This window comes from Rutidosis leptorrhynchoides, chromosome 2 (genome assembly GCF_046630445.1).
Source record: "Rutidosis leptorrhynchoides isolate AG116_Rl617_1_P2 chromosome 2, CSIRO_AGI_Rlap_v1, whole genome shotgun sequence".
Classification (NCBI taxonomy): Eukaryota; Viridiplantae; Streptophyta; class Magnoliopsida; order Asterales; family Asteraceae; genus Rutidosis; species Rutidosis leptorrhynchoides.
In genome coordinates this window covers 206,639,982-206,663,525 of record NC_092334.1, presented here as the reverse complement: position 1 = coordinate 206,663,525, position 23,544 = coordinate 206,639,982, and the positions used below count along the sequence as shown (strand labels likewise).

The 23,544-nt window shown below is 30.6% G+C and overlaps 1 protein-coding gene across 2 annotated transcripts; it reads left to right on the top strand.

The window, feature by feature from the left end:
- The first annotated feature begins 8,406 nt into the window (after positions 1-8,406).
- On the top strand, positions 8,407-14,643 carry LOC139891659 (uncharacterized). Of its 2 annotated transcripts, none has more exons than XM_071874633.1 (14): positions 8,407-8,640; positions 8,761-8,808; positions 8,912-8,972; positions 9,474-9,506; positions 10,492-10,616; positions 10,745-10,879; positions 11,759-11,835; positions 11,931-12,163; positions 12,244-12,300; positions 12,778-12,946; positions 13,334-13,391; positions 13,486-13,571; positions 13,777-13,833; positions 14,321-14,643. In XM_071874633.1, the coding sequence occupies exons 1-14, from the start codon at positions 8,469-8,471 to the stop codon at positions 14,411-14,413; spliced, it is 1,404 nt and encodes a 467-aa protein (XP_071730734.1). In that variant the 5' UTR covers positions 8,407-8,468; the 3' UTR covers positions 14,414-14,643. The 2 variants fall into 2 exon arrangements, with proteins under 2 accessions (XP_071730734.1, XP_071730735.1); XM_071874634.1 differs by having other exon boundaries at positions 8,558-8,640; positions 10,512-10,616.
- The last annotated feature ends 8,901 nt before the right edge of the window (positions 14,644-23,544 follow it).

The following is a 23,544-nucleotide window of genomic DNA, read 5'->3' as shown; positions in this document are numbered from 1 at the left end:
GATTAATATATCACATAATATTCATATGTTAAAAATATATAGTTTCCAACAAAAATGTTAAGCAATCATTTTTAAAGAAAACACGGTCGAAGTCCAGACTCACTAATGCATCCTAACAAACTCGATAAGACACACTAATGCAAATTTTCTGGTTCTCTAAGACCAACGCTCGGATACCAACTGAAATGTCCCGTTCTTATTGATTAAAAACGTTCCATATTAATTGATTTCGTTGCGAGGTTTTGACCTCTATATGAGACGTTTTTCAAAGACTGCATTCATTTTTAAAACAAACCATAACCTTTATTTCATAAATAAAGGTTTAAAAAGCTTTACGTAGATTATCAAATAATGATAATCTAAAATATCCTGTTTACACACGACCATTACATAATGGTTTACAATACAAATATGTTACATCGAAATCAGTTTCTTGAATGCAGTTTTTACACAATATCATACAAACATGGACTCCAAATCTTGTCCTTATTTTAGTATGCAACAGCGGAAGCTCTTAATATTCACCTGAGAATAAACATGCTTTAAACGTCAACAAAAATGTTGGTGAGTTATAGGTTTAACCTATATATATCAAATCGTAACAATAGACCACAAGATTTCATATTTCAATACACATCCCATACATAGAGATAAAAATCATTCATATGGTGAACACCTGGTAACCGACAATAACAAGATGCATATATAAGAATATCCCCATCATTCCGGGACACCCTTCGGATATGATATAAATTTCGAAGTACTAAAGCATCCGGTACTTTGGATGGGGTTTGTTAGGCCCAATAGATCTATCTTTAGGATTCGCGTCAATTAGGGTGTCTGTTCCCTAATTCTTAGATTACCAGACTTAATAAAAAGGGGCATATTCGATTTCGATAATTCAACCATAGAATGTAGTTTCACGTACTTGTGTCTATTTTGTAAATCATTTATAAAACCTGCATGTATTCTCATCCCAAAAATATTAGATTTTAAAAGTGGGACTATAACTCACTTTCACAGATTTTTACTTCGTCGGGAAGTAAGACTTGGCCACTAGTTGATTCACGAACCTATAACAATATATACATATATATCAAAATATGTTCAAAATATATTTACAACACTTTTAATATATTTTGATGTTTTAAGTTTATTAAGTCAGCTGTCCTCGTTAGTAACCTACAACTAGTTGTCCACAGTTAGATGTACAGAAATAAATCGATAAATATTATCTTGAATCAATCCACGACCCAGTGTATACGTATCTCAGTATTGATCACAACTCAAACTATATATATTTTGGAATCAACCTCAACCCTGTATAGCTAACTCCAACATTCACATATAGAGTGTCTATGGTTGTTCCGAAATATATATAGATGTGTCGACATGATAGGTCGAAACATTGTATACGTGTCTATGGTATCTCAAGATTACATAATATACAATACAAGTTGATTAAGTTATGGTTGGAATAGATTTGTTACCAATTTTCACGTAGCTAAAATGAGAAAAATTATCCAATCTTGTTTTACCCATAACTTCTTCATTTTAAATCCGTTTTGAGTGAATCAAATTGCTATGGTTTCATATTGAACTCTATTTTATGAATCTAAACAGAAAAGTATAGGTTTATAGTCGGAAAAATAAGTTACAAGTCATTTTTGTAAATGTAGTCATTTCAGTCGAAAGAACGACGTCTAGATGACCATTTTAGAAAACATACTTCCACTTTGAGTTTAATCATAATTTTTGGATATAGTTTCATGTTCATAATAAAAATCATTTTCTCATAATAACAACTTTAAAATCAAAGTTTATCATAGTTTTTAATTAACTAACCTAAAACAGCCCGCGGTGTTACTACGACGGCGTAAATCCGGTTTTACGGTGTTTTTCGTGTTTCCAGGTTTTAAATCATTAAGTTAGCATATCATATAGATATAGAACATGTGTTTAGTTGATTTTAAAAGTCAATTTAGAAGGATTAACTTTTGTTTGCGAACAAGTTTAGAATTAACTAAACTATGTTCTAGTGATTACAAGTTTAAACCTTCGAATAAGATAGCTTTATATGTATGAATCGAATGATGTTATGAACATCATTACTACCTTAAGTTCCTTGGATAAACCTACTGGAAAAGAGAAAAATGGATCTAGCTTCAATGGATCCTTGGATGGCTCGAAGTTCTTGAAGCAGAATCATGACACGAAAACAAGTTCAAGTAAGATCATCACTTGAAATAAGATTGTTATAGTTATAGAAATTGAACCAAAGTTTGAATATGATTATTACCTTGTATTAGAATGATAACCTACTGTAAGAAACAAAGATTTCTTGAGGTTGGATGATCACCATACAAGATTGGAAGTGAGCTAGCAAACTTGAAAGTATTCTTGATTTTATGAAACTAGAACTTTTGGAATTTATGAAGAACACTTAGAACTTGAAGATAGAACTTGAGAGAGATCAATTAGATGAAGAAAATTGAAGAATGAAAGTGTTTGTAGGTGTTTTTGGTCGTTGGTGTATGGATTAGATATAAAGGATATGTAATTTTGTTTTCATGTAAATAAGTCATGAATGATTACTCATATTTTTGTAATTTTATGAGATATTTCATGCTAGTTGCCAAATGATGGTTCCCACATGTGTTAGGTGACTCACATGGGCTGCTAAGAGCTGATCATTGGAGTGTATATACCAATAGTACATACATCTAAAAGCTGTGTATTGTACGAGTACGAATACGGGTGCATACGAGTAGAATTGTTGATGAAACTGAACGAGGATGTAATTGTAAGCATTTTTGTTAAGTAGAAGTATTTTGATAAGTGTATTGAAGTCTTTCAAAAGTGTATAAATACATATTAAAACACTACATGTATATACATTTTAACTGAGTCGTTAAGTCATCGTTAGTCGTTACATGTAAATGTTGTTTTGAAACCTTTTGGTTAACGATCTTGTTGAATGTTGTTAACCTATTGTTTATTATAACAAATGAGATGTTAAATTATTATATTATCATGATATTATGTTATATAATATATCTTAGTATGATGTATATACAGTTAAATGTCGTTACAACGATAATCGTTACATATATGTCTCGTTTCGAAATCATTAAGTTAGTAGTCTTATTTTTACATATGTATTTCATTGTTAATACACTTAATAATATATTTACTTATCATTTAACATAATTAACCAAGTGTATCAATATCTTAATATGATTCATATGTACCTAGTAAGACGTTGTTATAACGATAATCGTTATATATATCGTTTTCGAGTTTCTTAAATTAATAGTCTCATTTTTATGTATATAACTCATTGTTAAAATACCTAATGAGATACATACTTATAATAAAAACATGTTAACTATATATATAACCATATATATGTCATTGTATAGTTTTTACAAGTTTTAACGTTCGTGAATCACCGGTCAACTTGGGTGGTCAATTGTCTATATGAAACATATTTCAATTAATCAAGTCTTAACAAGTTTGATTGCTTAACATGTTGGAAACATTTAATCATGTAAATATCAATCTCAATTAATATATATAAACATGGAAAAGTTCAGGTCACTACAGGTACTACCTTATTTCCTCCTTCTTCTTCTTCTTCTTCTTCTTCTTAAACATCAAATAAACCGTACTTTTACTTGTTCCTATCTCTCACATCCCTCTCTCTCTACCTCTTCAATATTTCTGGTTTCTGTTAAACCGTCCCAACGAGCTTCATCCTTACTGCTATATTAGGTCACCTAGAAACACACAAACTCCTGCCATACTTTAATATTACTCGATAATATCACAGCTCGTTTCCCTTTTCTGTTACGTTGACAAAACCAAACAACCTATCCTTGTTTCGCTACCACTGCTACATGGATTAAGAAAAGGAAAACGATGATGTATAATAAATAAAGATGAATGAATGGTGATTAGATGATGAAAGTAATACGTGATACTAGGTGATGAAACAACGATGTATGAATGCAACTTGTATTATTTATCTTCGATTTAAACAATTACAACTATCTTGTAGTTTTCTCCCTTGATTGGCCGACATCCTTTAACTAACTACCCCCACTTGTGATTAAAATAATTCGATGGCTAAAGAAAGTCCTATCAAGCCTTTTAAGTCGTTCGCATAATTATCTGTATGATGAGCCGAGATGTAACTAAATAATTGGGCCGGGATATGGTTGCAATATTGGGCCAAACACTAGTCTCTCTAGTTGGGCCGAGAATTAGCCTTTATAAGTGGGCCGAAATGTTAGATGATATACATGATTACGTGAAAATGATACAATTGATAGAATGTATTAATATGGTGACTGTGATTACGATGATGAGTGACAAACGATTTGATAATGATGGGAATGTGATCGATGATTATAGTGATTCATTAGATGATAAGGATGATTGGATTAGGAAGAGGAAAACAGAAAGAAAAAAAAATGATTAAAGGATTTAAGGGACGAACTAGAACAGAAAATAACAGATAGATAAATGGTTAGTAAGGTGTTAGTTGAAACAAGAGATCATGGGTTCGAATCTGGGCATTGACATTTCTTTTTGTTTAATCAACCATGGAAGCTACAATAAACTTAAGGTAGTATTATCATTATTATTATTATTATCATTAGTATTATTATTTTTATTATCATTATCAATTTTTATTAAAAGTATCTTTATTATTAAAAAATTTCATTATTATTAAAACTACCTTTTTATTTAAAATTTCATTATCATTATTATCATTTTTACGAAAATTACTATTATTATTAATTTTATGAATATCATAATTATTATTATTATTATTATTATTATTATTATTATTATTATTATTATTATTATTATTATTATTATCATTATTGTTAACATTAAAATTATTATTTTTTAAATTATTATTATTATTATTTATATTACTAATATTACTACCAGTATTATTATTATTAACACAACAAATTTTTTTATATAAAATATAATTATTACATGTAATATAAATATAACTAATATTACAAACTACCATGTTTTGATATATTAATGAATATATTAATTAAATTATATATCACATATATAATATGACCTATTATAAGTATTAATATAATTATATATAAGGATGTTAATCCTAATACATTATAAAATTTATAAACTTAGTTGATTAATATTATGTGTTAATATATATGATATTAATATAGGTTCGTGAACCCGAGGCCAACCCTACACTTGTTCAGTGCCGTCATATGTATTTTTTTACTACGAAATACAGTATGGTGAGTTTCATTTGCTCCCTTTTATATATATTTTTGGGACTGAGAATACATGCGCTGTTTTTATAAATGTTTTACGAAAGAGGCACAAGTACTAGAACTAATTCTATGTGGGTTTAAACTAGAAATATACCCTTAGCTTGGTAACATTAAACTACTTGTCTATGTACGGTAGGCGCGAATCCTAAAGATAGATCTATTGGGCCTGACAAACCCCATCCTGACTATGGGATGCTTTAGTACTTCGAGGTTATTGTAAACACACCTAATCTGGTGTACTTCAGAGGGTAAAACATGAATGTTAAGGCTTGTTACCGGGTGCCTACAACTTATAGAATACTTTTATACACTTGCGAGTGTACATATATTTATAAACGGAAATCTTGTGGTCTATTAATATATTGAAATGATTGTTATGATAAACCTATGAACTCACCAACCTTTTTGGTTGACACTTTTAAGCATGTTTATTCTCAGGTACGAATTAAGTCTTCCGCTGTGCATTTGCTCATTTTAAGGATATTACTTGGAGTCGATCATCGCAATGGGACCAAATGTTGAAGACTTTGTCCAGGTGGATAAGGACGGGTCATCACAGGAGGCTACAAGTCGTACTTGTAGTCGTTGTCATTTTTTTATATTTATTCTTTTTTAAAAAAAAAAATATTATTTATCGAGTAGAACTCTTCATAAGAAAAAGTAAAATATATTCTTACTATCAAAATTGTTGTACATTAAAAACCTTGAATTTGTATTGTACATATTTTTTAATATAATATTCAAATGAATTTAACTTTTAAGTTGAAATTCAAGGACTCAATCAGAGTACAACATGTGGCGCGACAATCACATGTGATTGAAAAAAATTAAAATTTTTTATTTTGTTTCAAATTTTTTAATTTTTTTTTTCAATCACTTTTAATAGGATTTGACATATAGTAAATCACATGTGATTTGACTTTTCAAAAAAAGTTTTCTATTTTTTTTTTCAAAAGAAAAAAATTTTGTTTTAAAATTTTTCTTTTTTATTGAATAATTTTTTTTCAATCACATGTGATTTTTACGCCACATTTTATTACAATTACAACTCATATAATACAATAAAGGGAAAATTAATTCAAAATGCATCGAACTTTCCACCAATTCCTATTGTATGCATCCATCTTTCAAACCTCCTATTGTATGCATTAAACTTTGTATTTTCTCCTATTGTATGCATTCTGTCACCCTTGTATCAGGTTACCGGTTACTACATGGGTTTTTTTACGTGGTTGGTCCCTTGACTTAACACTCGTTAAATTTTTTCGTTAAGTTTAAAATTGAATCTTCAATGGTTTAGGTGCAATTTTAATTTCCAAAAATTCAAAGTTTAATTCAAAAATTCAACAAACATAATTGATGAGTTAAACATCATCTTCTTAAACTCTTGAACCAATTTTACAAATATTCATTATATCTATAACAATAATTTATTAACTCGATTTGATATGTATTTATTCATCTTAAACTCTTGAAATTCTTGAAGTTCATCATCTTCATTCAGCCTATCAATATTACGAATTCAAAATTCTTTATAAACCCTAATTTGATATGTTTTTTCTCAAATCAAAATCAAGACCTTTAAATCAAAAATTACACTTATAATTACACTTATAATTCAAATAGCTTGATGAGAAGTTTGAAGATGATATCATCGGATCTAGGTGTGGTTCTTTTAGTCTACTTGCTCTTGGAACAATTTCTCAGAACTGTGAATTATCATCCCACTTGGAACAAGTAAACTTTATCGTCAATATTGATGTGAATAAAAAATTTAACGATAGAGGCAAAATCCAAATTCGTTTCAGAATCAGAAACATCAAACCAAATACAATTTCAGAAACATAAACCATCTAACGTGTACATATCTGGGTTTTAAAAAAATACAAATTCGTTTCAGAATCAGAAATATCGAACCAGAAAATCGCAGATCTGATGGTGGTTGGATTCCGGAGAACCATCGTTCTTGTTCCTGAAAATCGCTTCATCCCTAAATCGTAGATATGTTTAGACTTCTTCAAATCGATTTTTAGATCTAGAGTTGTACTTCTTCAAATCGATTCTCAAAACAATTCTCATATCTGCTTCTGTTTCTTCTTCACCATACTTCTTCTAATCAGGTGTTTCCACATCGGAGATCATTTTGGAGGTAGTCGTAGACATTTGGTATGCAGCTTGTTTATTTGAAGTTTAGTGATTGTGTTGAATAAAGTGATTTTAATTTGGATGGTGGTTGTAGATTAAGAAAGAAGAATAGTATTTGATTTTTAGGATTTTTGATCTTTAACATTTGTTGAAGATGATTCAGGTTAAAGAAACATAATGGATTGATAATGTAAATGACCAATCTAACTGAGGGATCAATGACTAGAGCCTGTGTCTGGGATCCAAGAGGTTGACGCTTGGGAGCGATAGTCTGTAAAGTTGGCTGAAGGTGACTGTCGTCTCATAGTAGCAGGGTTACGATTAGGGCATTGAGATGGGATGTGCCCAATCCCACACCTGTTGCATGTGCCAAAAACTGTGTTTTGATTAGAAGCCCAGTTAAATGAATTTCGATTACCTGCTTGATTTCTGTTGTTATAGTTGTCTCGTCCACGTCTGTAATCACGTCCACGACCACGGTTATTGCTAGATCGGTTAGTGTACATGGCTTGTGAAGCCTGTGTATGGGCAAGTTGAGCTTGGAGTCTAAGTTACGGTTATTGCCAGATCGGTTAAATTGTGTTTTTTTTTTTTTTTTTTTTTTTGCCCAAAAAAAAATGAAATTAGGTTTTACAAAAATGAGGGATCAATAATGTAAATGTTTAGAAATGGTGACTTGAAGGTAACCTATTATAACAGGTAAAATGCATACAATAGGAGAAAATACAAAGTTTAATGCATACAATAGAAGGTTTGAAAGATGGGCATACAATAGGAACCACACATTGAGGTAGACGTTTCATTGAAAAATGTAGCAATTCCTTGATATCCTTTTTCGTCTTGGTGAAAAGTTCCATGCATTTTGAATCAATTTTCCCTGCTGCGATAAATACAAATAATGGATTAACCGTCCAAAATTTACAAGATACGACGTCGTTAAACAAGCAGAAGAGTAAACAAAGCTCCAAAAGTTCATCACTCTCGGATCCAAAAATGGCGAATTCATCACCGGAGAAGACAACGAAGAAGCAGCAGCTGCCATGGTTTTGGAGCTCCGCCGTAGCTTCAATAATACTCAGACTCATACTCATTATATATTTCCCTAACACTCTCAATTTCTCTTCTCGTCCAGAAGTCTCCACTCCGATCACCAGCCTTCGCCGCCGTAATAACTAACCCTAACCCTAACCCTAACACTCACATTTTTCATCTGTTTATTGATTTATTTATTTATTTACTGAATTTAATTTGGGTAAGTAACATCTATTCGTTGATGATATTGCAGTTGCGGAAGGTTATTGGTTAAAACAGTCTTCAATGTCACCATATGCCGGTTTGTATATTATTGATTGCCTCTTTTTACTAGGCTTATAGTAATATATTTACATATATTTTTGATTAATATGATTTAAATTATGAATTATGAGTGTTTACAGGTTCAATGTACCATGGATCTCCACTTTTGTTATCAATCCTTGGTCCTCTTACTGTTGATAGGTATATAAGCTTATATATTTCGATTTATATAACATATGTTGAAGTGCATTTGTTTGTTATGTATATTGTGCTTCTTCCGATAGGTTAGATGACATGCATTGTTGAGACTTAGTTTGAGATAGTAGTGCAAGTATTTTGTATTGGCAGTATTGTTTAGAGCTTAGTACAAATTGTCACCTTGAAAAGTTGGTCTGTTAGATCATAGAATGAAAAAACTTAACTTGTGTTTAATGACAAATGATCATAAAGTTTCAGTATCACATATTGTCTGTTCGCACCATTTGGTTTTATGTATGTAGCATTGTAACAGTATAGTAGTTGAAATATATATATTCATTTTGTATGTATAGATCACTTTGTAAAAGCAAAGAAAATATATATGAATTTGAATTTCTTATTTTTTTGGAGATGAGTGTGTTGTTGGAATATATATATTGATAAGAGTGGTACTTTGTGTAATATGATACTGATGTATTGATGATTGCTTCTTACTTTGTGCAGAGGTGAAGGGAAACCAAGTCATCTCTTATGCGGGTAAATCTTCCATTACGTCGTTTCTTTTTCCATATATGTGAACGCAAATAAAATGGAAAATAAAGAAGAAGTGTTTCTATGTAACAACTATCATACATTTTGTGATGTTAGTGACAAAGTCATTGCTTATGCTTTTATTGCTTCAATTTGTGTTATGTTATAAGTGGAATAACAACCCGAGAGTCTATCGTCCCTCATAGCTAAAGCAGTGGACTAACCTTGTATCTCCAGGTTTCGACTAAAAACCACGATGGGAGATATTAGTTGGACATTACTTTAATCATTTAAGGGACTCAAATTTTCATTATCAATCCGATGTGGGACGGGTTGTTACAGTGATGGTTTAAGGGATACCATACATATATTTAAACTCACTATAACGAGGAACAAGAAGCGAAGCCTTAGTGGGGTTTAAAATGGGTAACATATTTTTGGAAATTTTGGTAGCACAAATATTCTAAATTCAGGAACAAATCGTAGATGACATATTTCTAAACCTGGTATCTAACACAACGCTAAACCAGGGTTGGTTAAGTCATGGGTTATTTTTTTCATTTGGGGTTAAATGTGATTGGAGCTCTTTGATGTTATAGAAAGTATTACTTTTCACTTGAATGTTGCAAGGATCGCCCCAACATAATATTATAAAGTGGGAATTTGTAAAGGTCCGGGAGAATATTACATATTAAGCATAAAAAAACATAGAATCACAAGGGTCATTATTGATGAAATATTTAGTATCACAAAAGTTTTATCATGTTTGTTTTAATAGTCATAACTAACAATCCATAAAGGTTGTCATATGTTCGAACCAATATATGAATAGAGCTTGCAGAAGGGTCACAAGACAACCGAGACTATAATTTCCAACCTTTTTAATGCTAACTTCGCTTAGTTGATTTTATTTCTTCTTTTTACATTGTTGTTATCAGCCTCTAGTATATTTTATTCGTTAAATGGTGGGATAAATCGTATTTTTGGACAGTCTGGTATTTGTTATTGCAGATTTCATAACTGCATTGCTTATTCGTGCAATTGGCCAGCTTCTAAAAGTAGCCAACATCCGAAGTCTGAAATTATTAGGAGCTGGTAGACATGTAAAACTTTCAGGTTTTTCTCTCCCTTATACATTTGATCACTCCCTTCTGCCAATTTCACTGCACCTTTTTTTCTTTTTCTTGCTTTTTTTCCTTTTTTTTTTCCCGACTCTGATAGAAGCTAAACATTGTTTCGGGTAGAAAATTTTTCGTCTGGTGAAGTAGCTGCTCTTGTCTACCTATGGAATCCGTTGACAATCATTACCTGTCTGGGATATTCAACCACACCAATTGAAAATCTAATGATTGTTTTGTCCCTATATGGGGCTTGCACAAGTAAAGATCTTCTCATCCATTCTCTTATACATAATTTATATTAGGTCCGTTTGATTACATCTTAATTGAATGGTTCAGTGCTGAATGTTGAATCATTCAACATTCAACACGTTTGTTTCTGGCATCTGAATGACATATGGTATGGTGCTGAATGGTTCAGCAATCACTGCATTCATTCAGAACTACAATACACTCTTAACCATTAAGCACCTAAATTTTATGTAATATCATCTTTAAATTTAATCAATAACATTTTAAACTATATTGTTTTTCTATTCATAATGTTAATAAGGTTATTTTACATCATTCATATTTTATATTCAAATTGATTATCAAACAGGTTATTGTCATTTAGAACCACCTTCATTTAGAACCTTTGAACCATTTAGATTATGAACCATTCAGCGCTAAATCATTCAGTTTTATCAAATGCAGCCTTACTCTTAGTTTCATTAATCGGTAACAGGACAAGTTGAAAGCTCGCCCATTTTTCTGTAAACGTGTCAATTTGGGTTACACCTTGTCTCTAATAAGCCAAATGGATAAAGGTTTATAAGTGGTTAAAGGGGGAATGGGTTGATCGAGTCAAACTTTTCAAATGGGGAAGTCACTCAAATTTTCTACAAAAAGCATAATTATAATCATTTTTAAAATTAAAACATTAATTCTTTGTAAAATTCAACAAAACGAAGAAAATGGTTCATTCGAGCCCAGTCTGTTTTGATCTGTCCTAAAAGTTACCAATATTAACACGTATCAAATAAATAACCCATAATAATCTGTAATCCAACGAGCTCATAAGCCTGATATTGTCACTTTATTCACTTTGAGTAATCGGTAACATAAATCAAATTGCTTTTTTGATTGTATCTGCAACAGGACTAGTTCCTTTGGCTGCTTTTGGATGGGTGATCGCGACTCATTTGTCCCTCTATCCTGTTATTCTAGTCATACCAGTATGCTTGAACATAAGTCTTTTTTTTTTTTTTTTTTTTTTTTGAAAACATTAATCTTTAATATTCTTACATGACTTTTCACATTTCTGTTTCAGCTAGTCCTCTTAATAGGTTCTGGTCTCGATACACCACCAAGAAAACTCTTTTCACAACAGACACATGGTGATGAGCACAAGGGAATTAGAAATGATTCATTACATCCGATTAAGTTTTCACGAAAACATGTTGTGTTTTTCTTTTTGTGGGCTTTTGTTTGGGCATTTTATGTCCTAGTTTTATGTAGTATTTCACTAAAAGAGTACAGTGGTCTAGGGGAAATGTTTAGAAGGTACATTTTTATCGATCTGTTTAATTCATATGTTTCCTTTTGTTATCATACATTCTTATCGTGTGGTTTGATACTGGCAGGACTTACGGGTTTATTCTCAGTGTTGAAGATTTATCTCCAAATATTGGTGTCTTGTGGTAAGTAGATATTTTCTTACTAGATTTGTTATTTATTATAGGCCATTATTCCATTTTGGGATGTACCAAATTAATAGTCCACTTCCATAAATAGAATATATAAGAATTATAAGTTCTATTATGCCCTTAATGTATGTCGATATAATTAAAGGAGAAAGAAAAGGTAAGGGTAAAACTGGAAAGTAAACAGAAATTATGACATTTCCTTAAACTGTGTGTTTTTTGTCTATGAACTATTAATATGGGACGGAAGGAGTACTAAGTTGGTTGCCCACTTTGTTGGGCATATAAAAAGCCCAAAAACATAAACAGGAAAGGAAAAAAATAAATAAATGATGACGTCAGCGACAGCGAAAAAGAAAAATGGCAAAATGGAAAAATGACTTTTTTTACCCCTGTGAACAGTTTAGTATATTGTTAAATGGACTACATCTTATAATTATGATTTTTTTCAATGATTTTTTTATGTGGATGTAGGTATTTTTTTGCAGAAGTATTTGATTTTTTCAGAGATTTCTTCTTGATCGTGTTCCATATAAACATACTTTTCATGGTATTACCACTTGCTATACGATTACATCATCGGCCTTGCTTTCTGGCATTTGTCTACATTGCAATCTCTTCAGTGCTTAAATCTTATCCTTCGGTAAACGTTCTCTATGGTCCTTAAATCTTACACCTCATTATATTTGACCCGTACCATGTACTGAATATAGGTGGGCATTACTACCTCTTCAGTTATGGATGGGTCGATTTGGCTTTGGTTTTTATCTTTAACTGTGAAATAAAAATAATTAGCATCTTAGAAAACAGGTCAGGCTGGTTAAAAGTCTGATTTTTTTTATGAATACCATCTTCTCTATCATTCCATTTTTTTTTTCTTTTTTTAAAAAGGATGGATTTAAACTGAAGTAGCACAAATTATGTTATAGTGTTTTACAGTTGACACAATAAGCATATTAAAAATTAAAATCATTTGTACAAATGATTTACAGCTCCAACCTTAAATCTTATAAATTGACGTTCCTTACAGGTTGGAGATTCTGCTCTTTATCTGGGTTTACTGGGCCTGTTTGTGAATGCACTAGCTGGTAACTAATTAAAACATATATTAAATTTTTTTTTTTTTCCCGGGAAGTGAATTTCTTCTCTTTAAGCTTATTATTAATCTATTTTTTATGACAGATATGCAATTCTCTTTTTTTCTTTTCTCTGGTTATTTGGGGACTTTACTTCTTAGTCCTGTGATGCACAACCTGTGGATATGGAGGGTATGCTTCTTCCTAATGTCTTGGTTTTCTTACTTGCTATCCGGGTTGTAGAACTCGGTCAAACTTGGTCAAAGTCAAACTTGGTCAAAGTCAAACTTGGTCAAACATCCGAGTACTCCCATAGTATTCTCCGAGTTGCCGAGTATTTTTAACCTTGCTCGCTTGGTCATTTTTTGATTAATTTTTTATCTGGTCAAATTTGCAGGGAACAGGAAATGCAAACTTCTACTTTGCTACTGCAATGGCTTATGCTTGTTTTCAGGTTGGTCAATTTGATAAGTTTTAAATTGTCACCATTAAAGTCATTAGCATGCTAACAGTGTGCAAATATGTAATTATACTTTATACTCTGAATAATATGGCCATTAAAAGTACTCGTATATATTGATATCCTAAGTCCTAAGAACTTGCATCCTTTTTCAACATATTTACTTATCAACGAGTAGAACCAGCTTTTTTATTCATAAAGGTCATACGGGTAAATTTCAAAAAATTAGCTACCAATACAACAGGTAAAATGGGTCAAGACTCGAGAGTGGCATATATTTTTAAAAGAAATATCATACTGTTATAATTATATCTGTCACACTAATTTTTAATAATAGATCTCAAAAGTGTGGCCAAAAATTTGTGCTCAACCCCACTTGACTGGCTCAAATATTACCCGTCTTGACCCGTTATTTCATTCGAACAACCTATCCATACACTTGTCCATATCTTACTCTTGTTCTCTGTATTTCAATTTGCAGATTGTCCTGGTGGTCGAGAGTGTGAGTTCGATGCTGAATCATGATAGAGTCTTAAAACAAGCTACTTCAATGGTAGCCAAGAAGGTACAGTAGCACAAACTACAGAATTCAGATGTACCACACAAAAAACATCTCAGAAACCTTGTTTTTAGATTGTTTTTCATTTGACTTGTGGGTTCTGTATCACTTAGAGTTGTACTCCATCAACCAAGTCGCCATGGATGTTTTTTGTATTATATAAATAATTTTTAGTCATTTAAATTATCAGTTTCATCCTAATCTATTTTTCACCATTGTAAATGTTTTCTCAGCAATATATCCAAGTGTCGGTATTCTTGTTACTACTCCGTAATATATTACTCCTATTTTTTAGAACGGCTTATAACTAGCTAGCAAGCAAGTAGCTAGAAGAGAAGAAACAAAATTACAATGGCTAAAGCCAAGCGTACAAATCAATGCTTATAAAGCTAATTGTTAACTGATATTACTTTCTTTTTTTATTTTTTATTTTTTTTTCGAACGGCAGAATAATTTTATTAAAACCTAGCGAAAAACTAGAAAAAAACAATTACAAAGAATCACAAAGAGTCCATAGGAGAATGTGGCCACATGTTACAATTACATCTCTTCTTTGGTAATCTATCAAACAACCAATTGAACCCTTCTGTTACAATACAATAAAAACCATGACATTTTCTGAATGAGCGATCTTTGAAGATGATAGTGTTGCGCAGTCTCCAGATATGCCACAAGGTCGAGAAGACAATAACCTTCATGATAAATTGCTTACTACTCGAGATAGGAACCCCTTCGATCCATGACCACATGCCATTGAGAGTGGACCAAGAAGGCATGGATAAATTGACCCATTGAGCAATCTAAGACCAAATTTGACCTCTTGTAATAAAAGAATTAACAGAAGCAGTAGCTAGTTCTCCACTAGTCTTCATTGTTGAGACAAAACCATTCCATTCTAATGGAAGTGCTCCTGCAAGGCATACCACTTTATCTATCTCTTCAATGGTTACATCATGATTATGGAGTTCAGCAAGCAAGTGACGAAATCTCCCCACCAAATCTGTAATAGATTCTCCTACTTGCTAGTGAAGACGATCAAACTCAGCTTTCAATTCTAATCCTTTTCAAGCTCTGTAAGCAGTGTTACCTTCATTAAATGTTCTCAGTGCTTCCCATATCTTAAACGAATTCTCATGACATAGGAATTGATGAAAAATAAGACCATCAAGTGCACTAGTCAGATTACAGTATATCTTCTTCTTCAAGTTATATTCATCACGTTAGTCAGTAGGCATATTATGTAGAGTGTACAACTCATTTGTAACTGGTGAACGTGGCCACTTAAATTCTGTTTCAATGTACTTCCAAAGCTTCATGTCTTGACCATCGGACTAAATCTTAAATCTTGACTTCCAGGTCGAATAATTATCCATATTCATCAATCTCGGGCATTTCGTTCCACTACCAGATTCACTTTCAGCAAGAAGTAATCGTTGAGTCATATTCGTAATCCTCCGAACTAACGGAGTAGCCAACGCATAGACGTTTTCTCTAATAAACAAGGATAACTTAACCACGTGGTTCAAGTAGTCAAGCGTACGTTTCAGCACATAATATTCTCAACCGTATGAATCAGCAAATCAAACGTGCGAGTGACTTTAACTTATTAACAGACAACAACACTAAGATCAGGTGTGCAAGTCAGATCAACCGTATGACCAACCGTGCGTTTTAGCTCTCAAGCGTACAAGTCAATGATCAACCGTATGATCAAACATACAAGTTATAAGCTAAAACAAAACAACCTAAGTTTAGTCTAACCGTGCGGCTCAGCTGAACCGTATGCTTAACCGTGCGAGTGAACGTTCAAACTTAAACTCAACCGTATATCAGTTCTGATATGGTTGATTCACCCCAAATCACAATATTTTGATGTAAAACACCAATTTCTTCGTTCACTGGATGCATTAGCACTAAACTAACGTAAACACACAAACTAAACACAATTACAAACGTAAAAATGATTAATTTTAATTCAAACTCTCTAAAGAACACAAATCCCAAAAAATTAGCTCTTGAATCTGCAAAATTACACTAGGATGATGTTTTTTCCTTAACCAACGTTCTGATACCAGTTATGACACATGTTTTGAATATTCAGAAATCAACAGATCCAACACACACAAGGCAGAACAAGTGTTTTGAACCCTCTAGTGAATATGTAGATGCCTTTTGGGATTGATTGAGTCAAACCACAATTGATTGTGTGATTAAATCAACACTTAGAGATGTTATTCACCTTATGCAAGGTTTTGGACGTGAAGCATAAAGAGAGAATCGTCTAGGGTTACCAAATCTGAGTGAGAACAAATGAGAGGCTTAACCTAAAATGAAGAACATAACACTATATATACCCCTTACTGGCCTGTCAACCGTACAGGTCACACCTCACACGTACGTGTGAGTAGACTTAGCCGTGCGGGTGGTCCTTCACTCGTGTGATCTTCAACAGTTTAAGTTTTGGACTCAACTCAGCACAATCGTGCATATGAGCATGTCATCCGTACGAGTGAGGCTTCACTCGTACGTGTGACTGAGTCTAGATTGGTCAATATCCATATTTTGTGCCTGTGATTCAAATTAAGCAACCATGACATATATATATATATATATATATATATATATATATATATATATATATATATATATATATATATATATATATATATATATATATATATATATATATATATATATATATATATATATATATACACACACACACACACACACACACAAGTAAACAAAGATAGGTTAACATCATATGATCAAAGTAACCAAATAACTCAAAGTAACCAAATAACTGAAATACAAACCATAAGAGTCCAATAGATGTCTAGGGACTTAATCAAATGCACTAACAAGAACTACCACTTCAAGATCTGGTACTTTTCACACATAAGGCTGTTTTGTGACAACCCGGAAAATTCCAACCAAATTTAAACTTTATCTTTATATTATTCTGACACGATAAGCAAAGTTTGTTAAGTTAAATCTCAAGAATTTTAAACTGTGTTCATACATTCATTATAACCTCGACCAAATTCCGATGATTCATGAACCGTTATATATAAATAGATATGTATATATATATATTATAACTTGAGAATATTAATAAAGTATTAAACGTATAATACTTTACACGAACGTATATGTTTATCGATAGAATTAGAAGATAATATAAAATGATTGATTTATCAGATACATTGTGATATGATTACGGGTCCATGTTATGAGGTCCAATGTGATTTAAGAAATCTATTCTTTTTGACAACATTCGAAAAATGATAAAGTGATTTATAAGTAAGAACGTGGAGTATAAATAACTTAGATGTTGGATATCGACAAGTTAAGTAACTCGACATTTTTCATTAAGATGATTTCATACGTTTATTTAACCTTTGGACTTTATCCCATGCTTCACCAACAGACTGTAATTTAAAAACTTGAAACCTATTATGAATATATATGATTCTACTTTTCTAAAACGTTTTATGATATAACGATTTTCATTATTTTAACCTTTAAACAAAATGATTCTTAAATATATTTAGTTTTGGAAAACAAAATTATCATATTTATTTGATTTAGTTTCAAACGTACAAAGACGTTTTCAGTTTAAAAAAGAACTTTATTATTAAAACGTATATAACTTTTATAAATATCTAGAACCACTTTTGACAACTCATTACTTAACCAGTATGATAAAGATAACGATATTTATATTTTATTTTATTAAATATATGTAACGATTTAAATTAATATTATATATATTTATACGCGTATTATACGTACACAGTTTTATACTTTTACTATACTTAAACTTTATCTTTACTTTATTTTTACTTTACTTTAACTTTAATAATTCACTTTAATAATTCATACTTTAATAATTCACTTTAATAATTCATACTTTAATAATTTACTTTAATAATTCATACTTTAATAATTCATACTTTAATAATTCACTTTAATAATTCAAAAATCTATTATAAATAGAATTCAATAGGTTTCATTATTTCATAGAAACTTGAATATATTTTTCTCTAAACTCTTTCAATCGATTTATATATATATATATATATATATATATATATATATATATATATATATATATATATATATATATATATATATATATATATACTCCGTATTATTTCAAGATATTATTAGTATACATAAAATATTACGACGGAGTGCTGTCCGAGTGATTTCGAAATTGTTTTTCGAGCGGGATAGAGCTAAGAAAATTATGGGTTATAGCTATGGAGGTTATGGGTATGATTCGGGAGTATTACTCGTGAGTCAAACTAGTGTTTATCATCCCCGTTGCGTCTACGTACTTTTCCTGCAAAATTGAATCTCAATATTGATACGTGAGCACTCATAACTTAACTTTATATATTATTAGTGTATCCCTGACTAGTGCTCGAGTATATAGGATTATACATGCTTATACGTTCGTTATTGTCGTTAGATAGATTATGTCGAATCTTGAATTAAATACATATGCTATTAAGATAAGGTATATGATATGCACGTCGTTGGAAAGCTAGCGATAAATTTAGAACTTTTCATTTAGATATCGAATGGTTTCGATGAACGGTTTAGAAGTTATAGTCAATTGAATTTTTGTAAAAGTGATTATTATTATCGTCGTTATTATCGTCGTTATAATCTAATTATTATTATTATTATTATTATTATTATTATTATTATTATTATTATTATTATTATTATTATTATTATTATTATTATTATTATTATTATTATTATTATTATTATTATTATTATTATTATTATCATTGTCGTTATTAATAAAAGATATTATTGTTATTTTTATTATTATTATTATCGTTATTACCGTTAAGGTTATTATTATTATTATTATTATTATTATTATTATTATTATTATTATTATTATTATTATTATTATTATTATTATTATTATTATTATTATTATTATTATTATTATCATTCAAATAGTTATTAGTATTATCATTAATATTATTAATATTAGTATTATTATAATTAAAACTAATATTAGTAACATCTAATTATTATGATTACTATTATTATTATTATTAATATGAACGCAATATAAAAGACGACTAAAAGCTATTAAACGAAGCGATTAGGAAATAATGAGTATGAGTATCATGATGAAATTAAGATATTGTAAGATATTGATTTAAAGGAAAAAATATCGTTTTCATTATTTTACTATTATTATTATTATTAAAATTATTATTAATATTAAAACTATCATTGTTACTAAAATTATTATTTTTAATAAAATATCATTGTTAATATGAAACATCATTATTATTATTATTATTATCATTTTAGTACTATTATTAATAAAAATTATCATTTTATCATTTTTAGAAAATATAATTATTGTTATTTTTATTAGTAGAATAATAATAATTATTACAAAATAATACAACTTTTACTTATTATTATTATTATTATCAATATTATTTTATCAAATAAATATGTGATACAAAGATATTTTACTACGTATAATATAATTACATTAATAATACCTATCATATTATTTTTATGATATTAAATGAACTTTATAAATTTTATTACTTAAGATATATAAAAGTATATTTTTATTATATAAATTTTAATATAAAATTTTATTTATTAATAAAAGAACTATATTATTTACTTTAATAAAATCTGTTAAAAATATTTAAATATATAAAACGACTATATTTAAACTATGTATAAATTTTGGAAGACATTTTGGTCAATATGACTTTTGTTGACTTTTGCATATTTAGTCTCGAGCAGTAGGATTGTGATACACTACGACTTGACCTAAATTGTTAGATAGATATTAATCAAACATATAAATATATATAATTAATATAGGTTCGTGAATCCGAGGCCAACCTTGCACTTGTTCAATGCCATCATATGTTTAATTACTACGAAATACAATATTGTGAGTTTCATTTGCTCCCTTTTTAAATGCTTTTGTAATATATATTTTTGGGACTGAGAATACATGCGCTGCTTTTATAAATGTTTTACGAAATAGACATAAGTAATCAAAACTACATTATATGGTTCGATTATCGAAATTGAATATCGCCCCTTCAAGTCTGGTAACCTAAGAATTAGGGAAATGGCCCTTAATTGACGCGAATCCTAAAGATAGATCTATGGGCCTAACAAACCCCATTCTGGAATTTGGAATGCTTTAGTACTTTGATTTAAATGGTGATTGCGATTGCCAATATTTATGGCATACTTGCGAGTATGCGGGGGATATTCTATATGCATTATGTTAATGTCGGTTATCAGGTGTCCATCATATGAATGATTTTTATGCACTTGCGAGTGTAATGAGATTTATGGAAAAATGAGAATCTTGTGGTCTATTATATAAATGGAAAATGATTGATTATGATAAACTAATGAACTCACCAACCTTTTGGTTGACACTTTAAAGCATGTTTATTCTCAGGTATTAAGGAAATCTTCCGCTGTATATTAGCTCATTTTAGAGATATTACTTGGAGTCATTCATGACATATTTCGAAAGACGTTGCATTCGAGTCGTTGAGTTCATCAAGATTATTATTAAGTCAATTATAGTTGGATGTATTATGAAATGGTATGCATGCTGTCAACTTTCGATGTAAAGAAAGTTTGTCTTTTTGAAAACGAATGCAATGTTTGTAAAATGTATCATATAGAGGTCAAATACCTCGCGATGTAATCAACTATTGTGAATCATTTATAATGTATATGAACGGGTCCTTTCATGTTTAGCAGAATCAACAACCTTAGTGTCAACAATAATTTCAGCATCAGATGCGGCAACAACCTTTTTCAATGCTACATCATCATTATGTACAAAATCCTCCACAAAAACTGTAAGAACACATCTGAAACACAAGAACCATTTGAGTTAGCAAGATCTTAATCAAATAAATTTGACTCAACAATTGCATCAGATGTTGGTCTCTGGGAAATGACTTGTGTTTTAGTCAGCCCTTCGATTGAGATAGAGTGTGGTGCCCGTAAGTGCAGCTGTGACTCTGCTGACTCATTGGGGTGAGGTATGATCTCTGCCGACTCATTGGGGGTAAGGTATGATCTCTGCTGACTCAGATTTAGATTTATTAGTGTGAAACTTAGCTTTATTATCTAAGTTACAATAGGCTGGTGCAGTAGCTGAAGAGCTGGATCAAGTCTGCTTTAGGGGTGATGTATGATCTCTGCTGGTTGTACTGTCAGTAGAAGATATCTTTCAAAGTATGTTTTATAAAAGCGTGGATGTGCTGGGTTTGAAGAACATGAGTTGTTGTTCCTCTTCATATTTGTTTTGAAACTAGTATGAGATAAAATATTTAAAGTACCTTTGGTTTCTTCAGAACCAGTTTTGACACTTGATAGAATATATTCAACAAGTTGAGAAACATCTGGTTCATGGTATAAAGGAGCATCAGATTCCATAGCACTGTCCTAGGGTGATCTAGCAGTTGAGACTGGTGCTGTCTCTACTTGAGGAGCACCAGATTCCATAATGTAACGACCCAACCCGTATTTAAACCGGCCCATAATTTTTTTTCTTTAATACATTAATATTTAGGTCCCATTTATGTTTCCAAAAACATCTGTAACACAACAATAAGTTCAATAAGCCTTAAAACATTTAATACATAGTTTAAATATTCGAACGAGCATGGTGATTGGGAATACGCTTCCTAATCCTAATAACTCCAAAAGCACACTTCTAAAGCAAACTACGCGAGTCCACTAGTCCCCATGCTTACCCGAGCCACCTCCTCCATGCAAATCTATAAAAATATAAACAACGAGAGGGTAAGCTAACGCTTAGTGAGTGAAAATATACTACATACATATATATGCATAAAATGGACACGCGATATAAATAAACAAATACCGCATACCAGAGCATCCAAGCATAAAGGCAAGCTAATCTAAGCATACCGTACGATCACTAAGCAACAAGCTAATAATACCATCAATAAGATAAGTTCACCAACGTCGATGTGAACAACGCCAATAAACTACACCCGGAGGGTTAGCTACATCACGACAATACAACATTATACGTATACAATATATATATATATATATATAACTCGAACAATATAATATGCTCACGCTTACAACACAATAGCCATGGTTAACCAATTGTACAAGGGAATGGCGCTCGCGAAAATGCCATCGGTGTTCATAACATCCGTTAGTGTACTTAACACCTCGTATCACTAAACCCTAGGGTGGCACCTTAACACCTCGTTACTTCACCCCGAGTGGCATCTTAACACCTCGATGCTTCACTCTTTATTTTATGGAGTGGCGCCTTAACACCTCGACACTTCACTCCTAGGTGGCACCTTAACACCTCGATGCTTCACCCCGAGTGGCATCTTAACACCTCGATGCTTTACCCGTCAATTACTTAGAGTGGCATCTTAACACCTCGATGCTTCACTCCGAGTGGCGTCTTAACACCTCGACACTTCACTCGTCATGTGAAACATTGTAATGACCCGGAAATTTCCGACCAAATTTAAACCTTAATCTTTATATGTTTCCGACACGATAAGCAAAATCTGTAATGTTGAGTCTAGAAAGTTTGAAATCTATTTTCGGTTAATTAGATACCCTTTGACTATGCCTGATGATTCACGAACAATTATTGTAAGTAAATGTGTGTGTGTATATATATATATATATATATATATATATAAATTGTTATATTATAAATAATATTATTATCATTAATCATATCAATATTATTATTATTATTAGCATCTATACTAATACTATTATCACTAAAAATATTATAATTATCATTTTTTTTTATCATGAATGTTAATACCATTCTTATTACTAGTATCACTTTTGATCATTTATATTACTAGTATTATTATTATTATTATTTATTCTATTATTAAGTATTCTTATAAAAATTAACAACATTAATGAATTTTAATAATAAATTTATATTAGTAATGTATGCTATAGAATTTAAAATAATATATTTTATAAATACATAAATACCCCGTAAATATATAGGTAATCTAGATGTACACCGTATATATATATATATATAAAATACACTGATATGTTCAGTATACAAATACAGA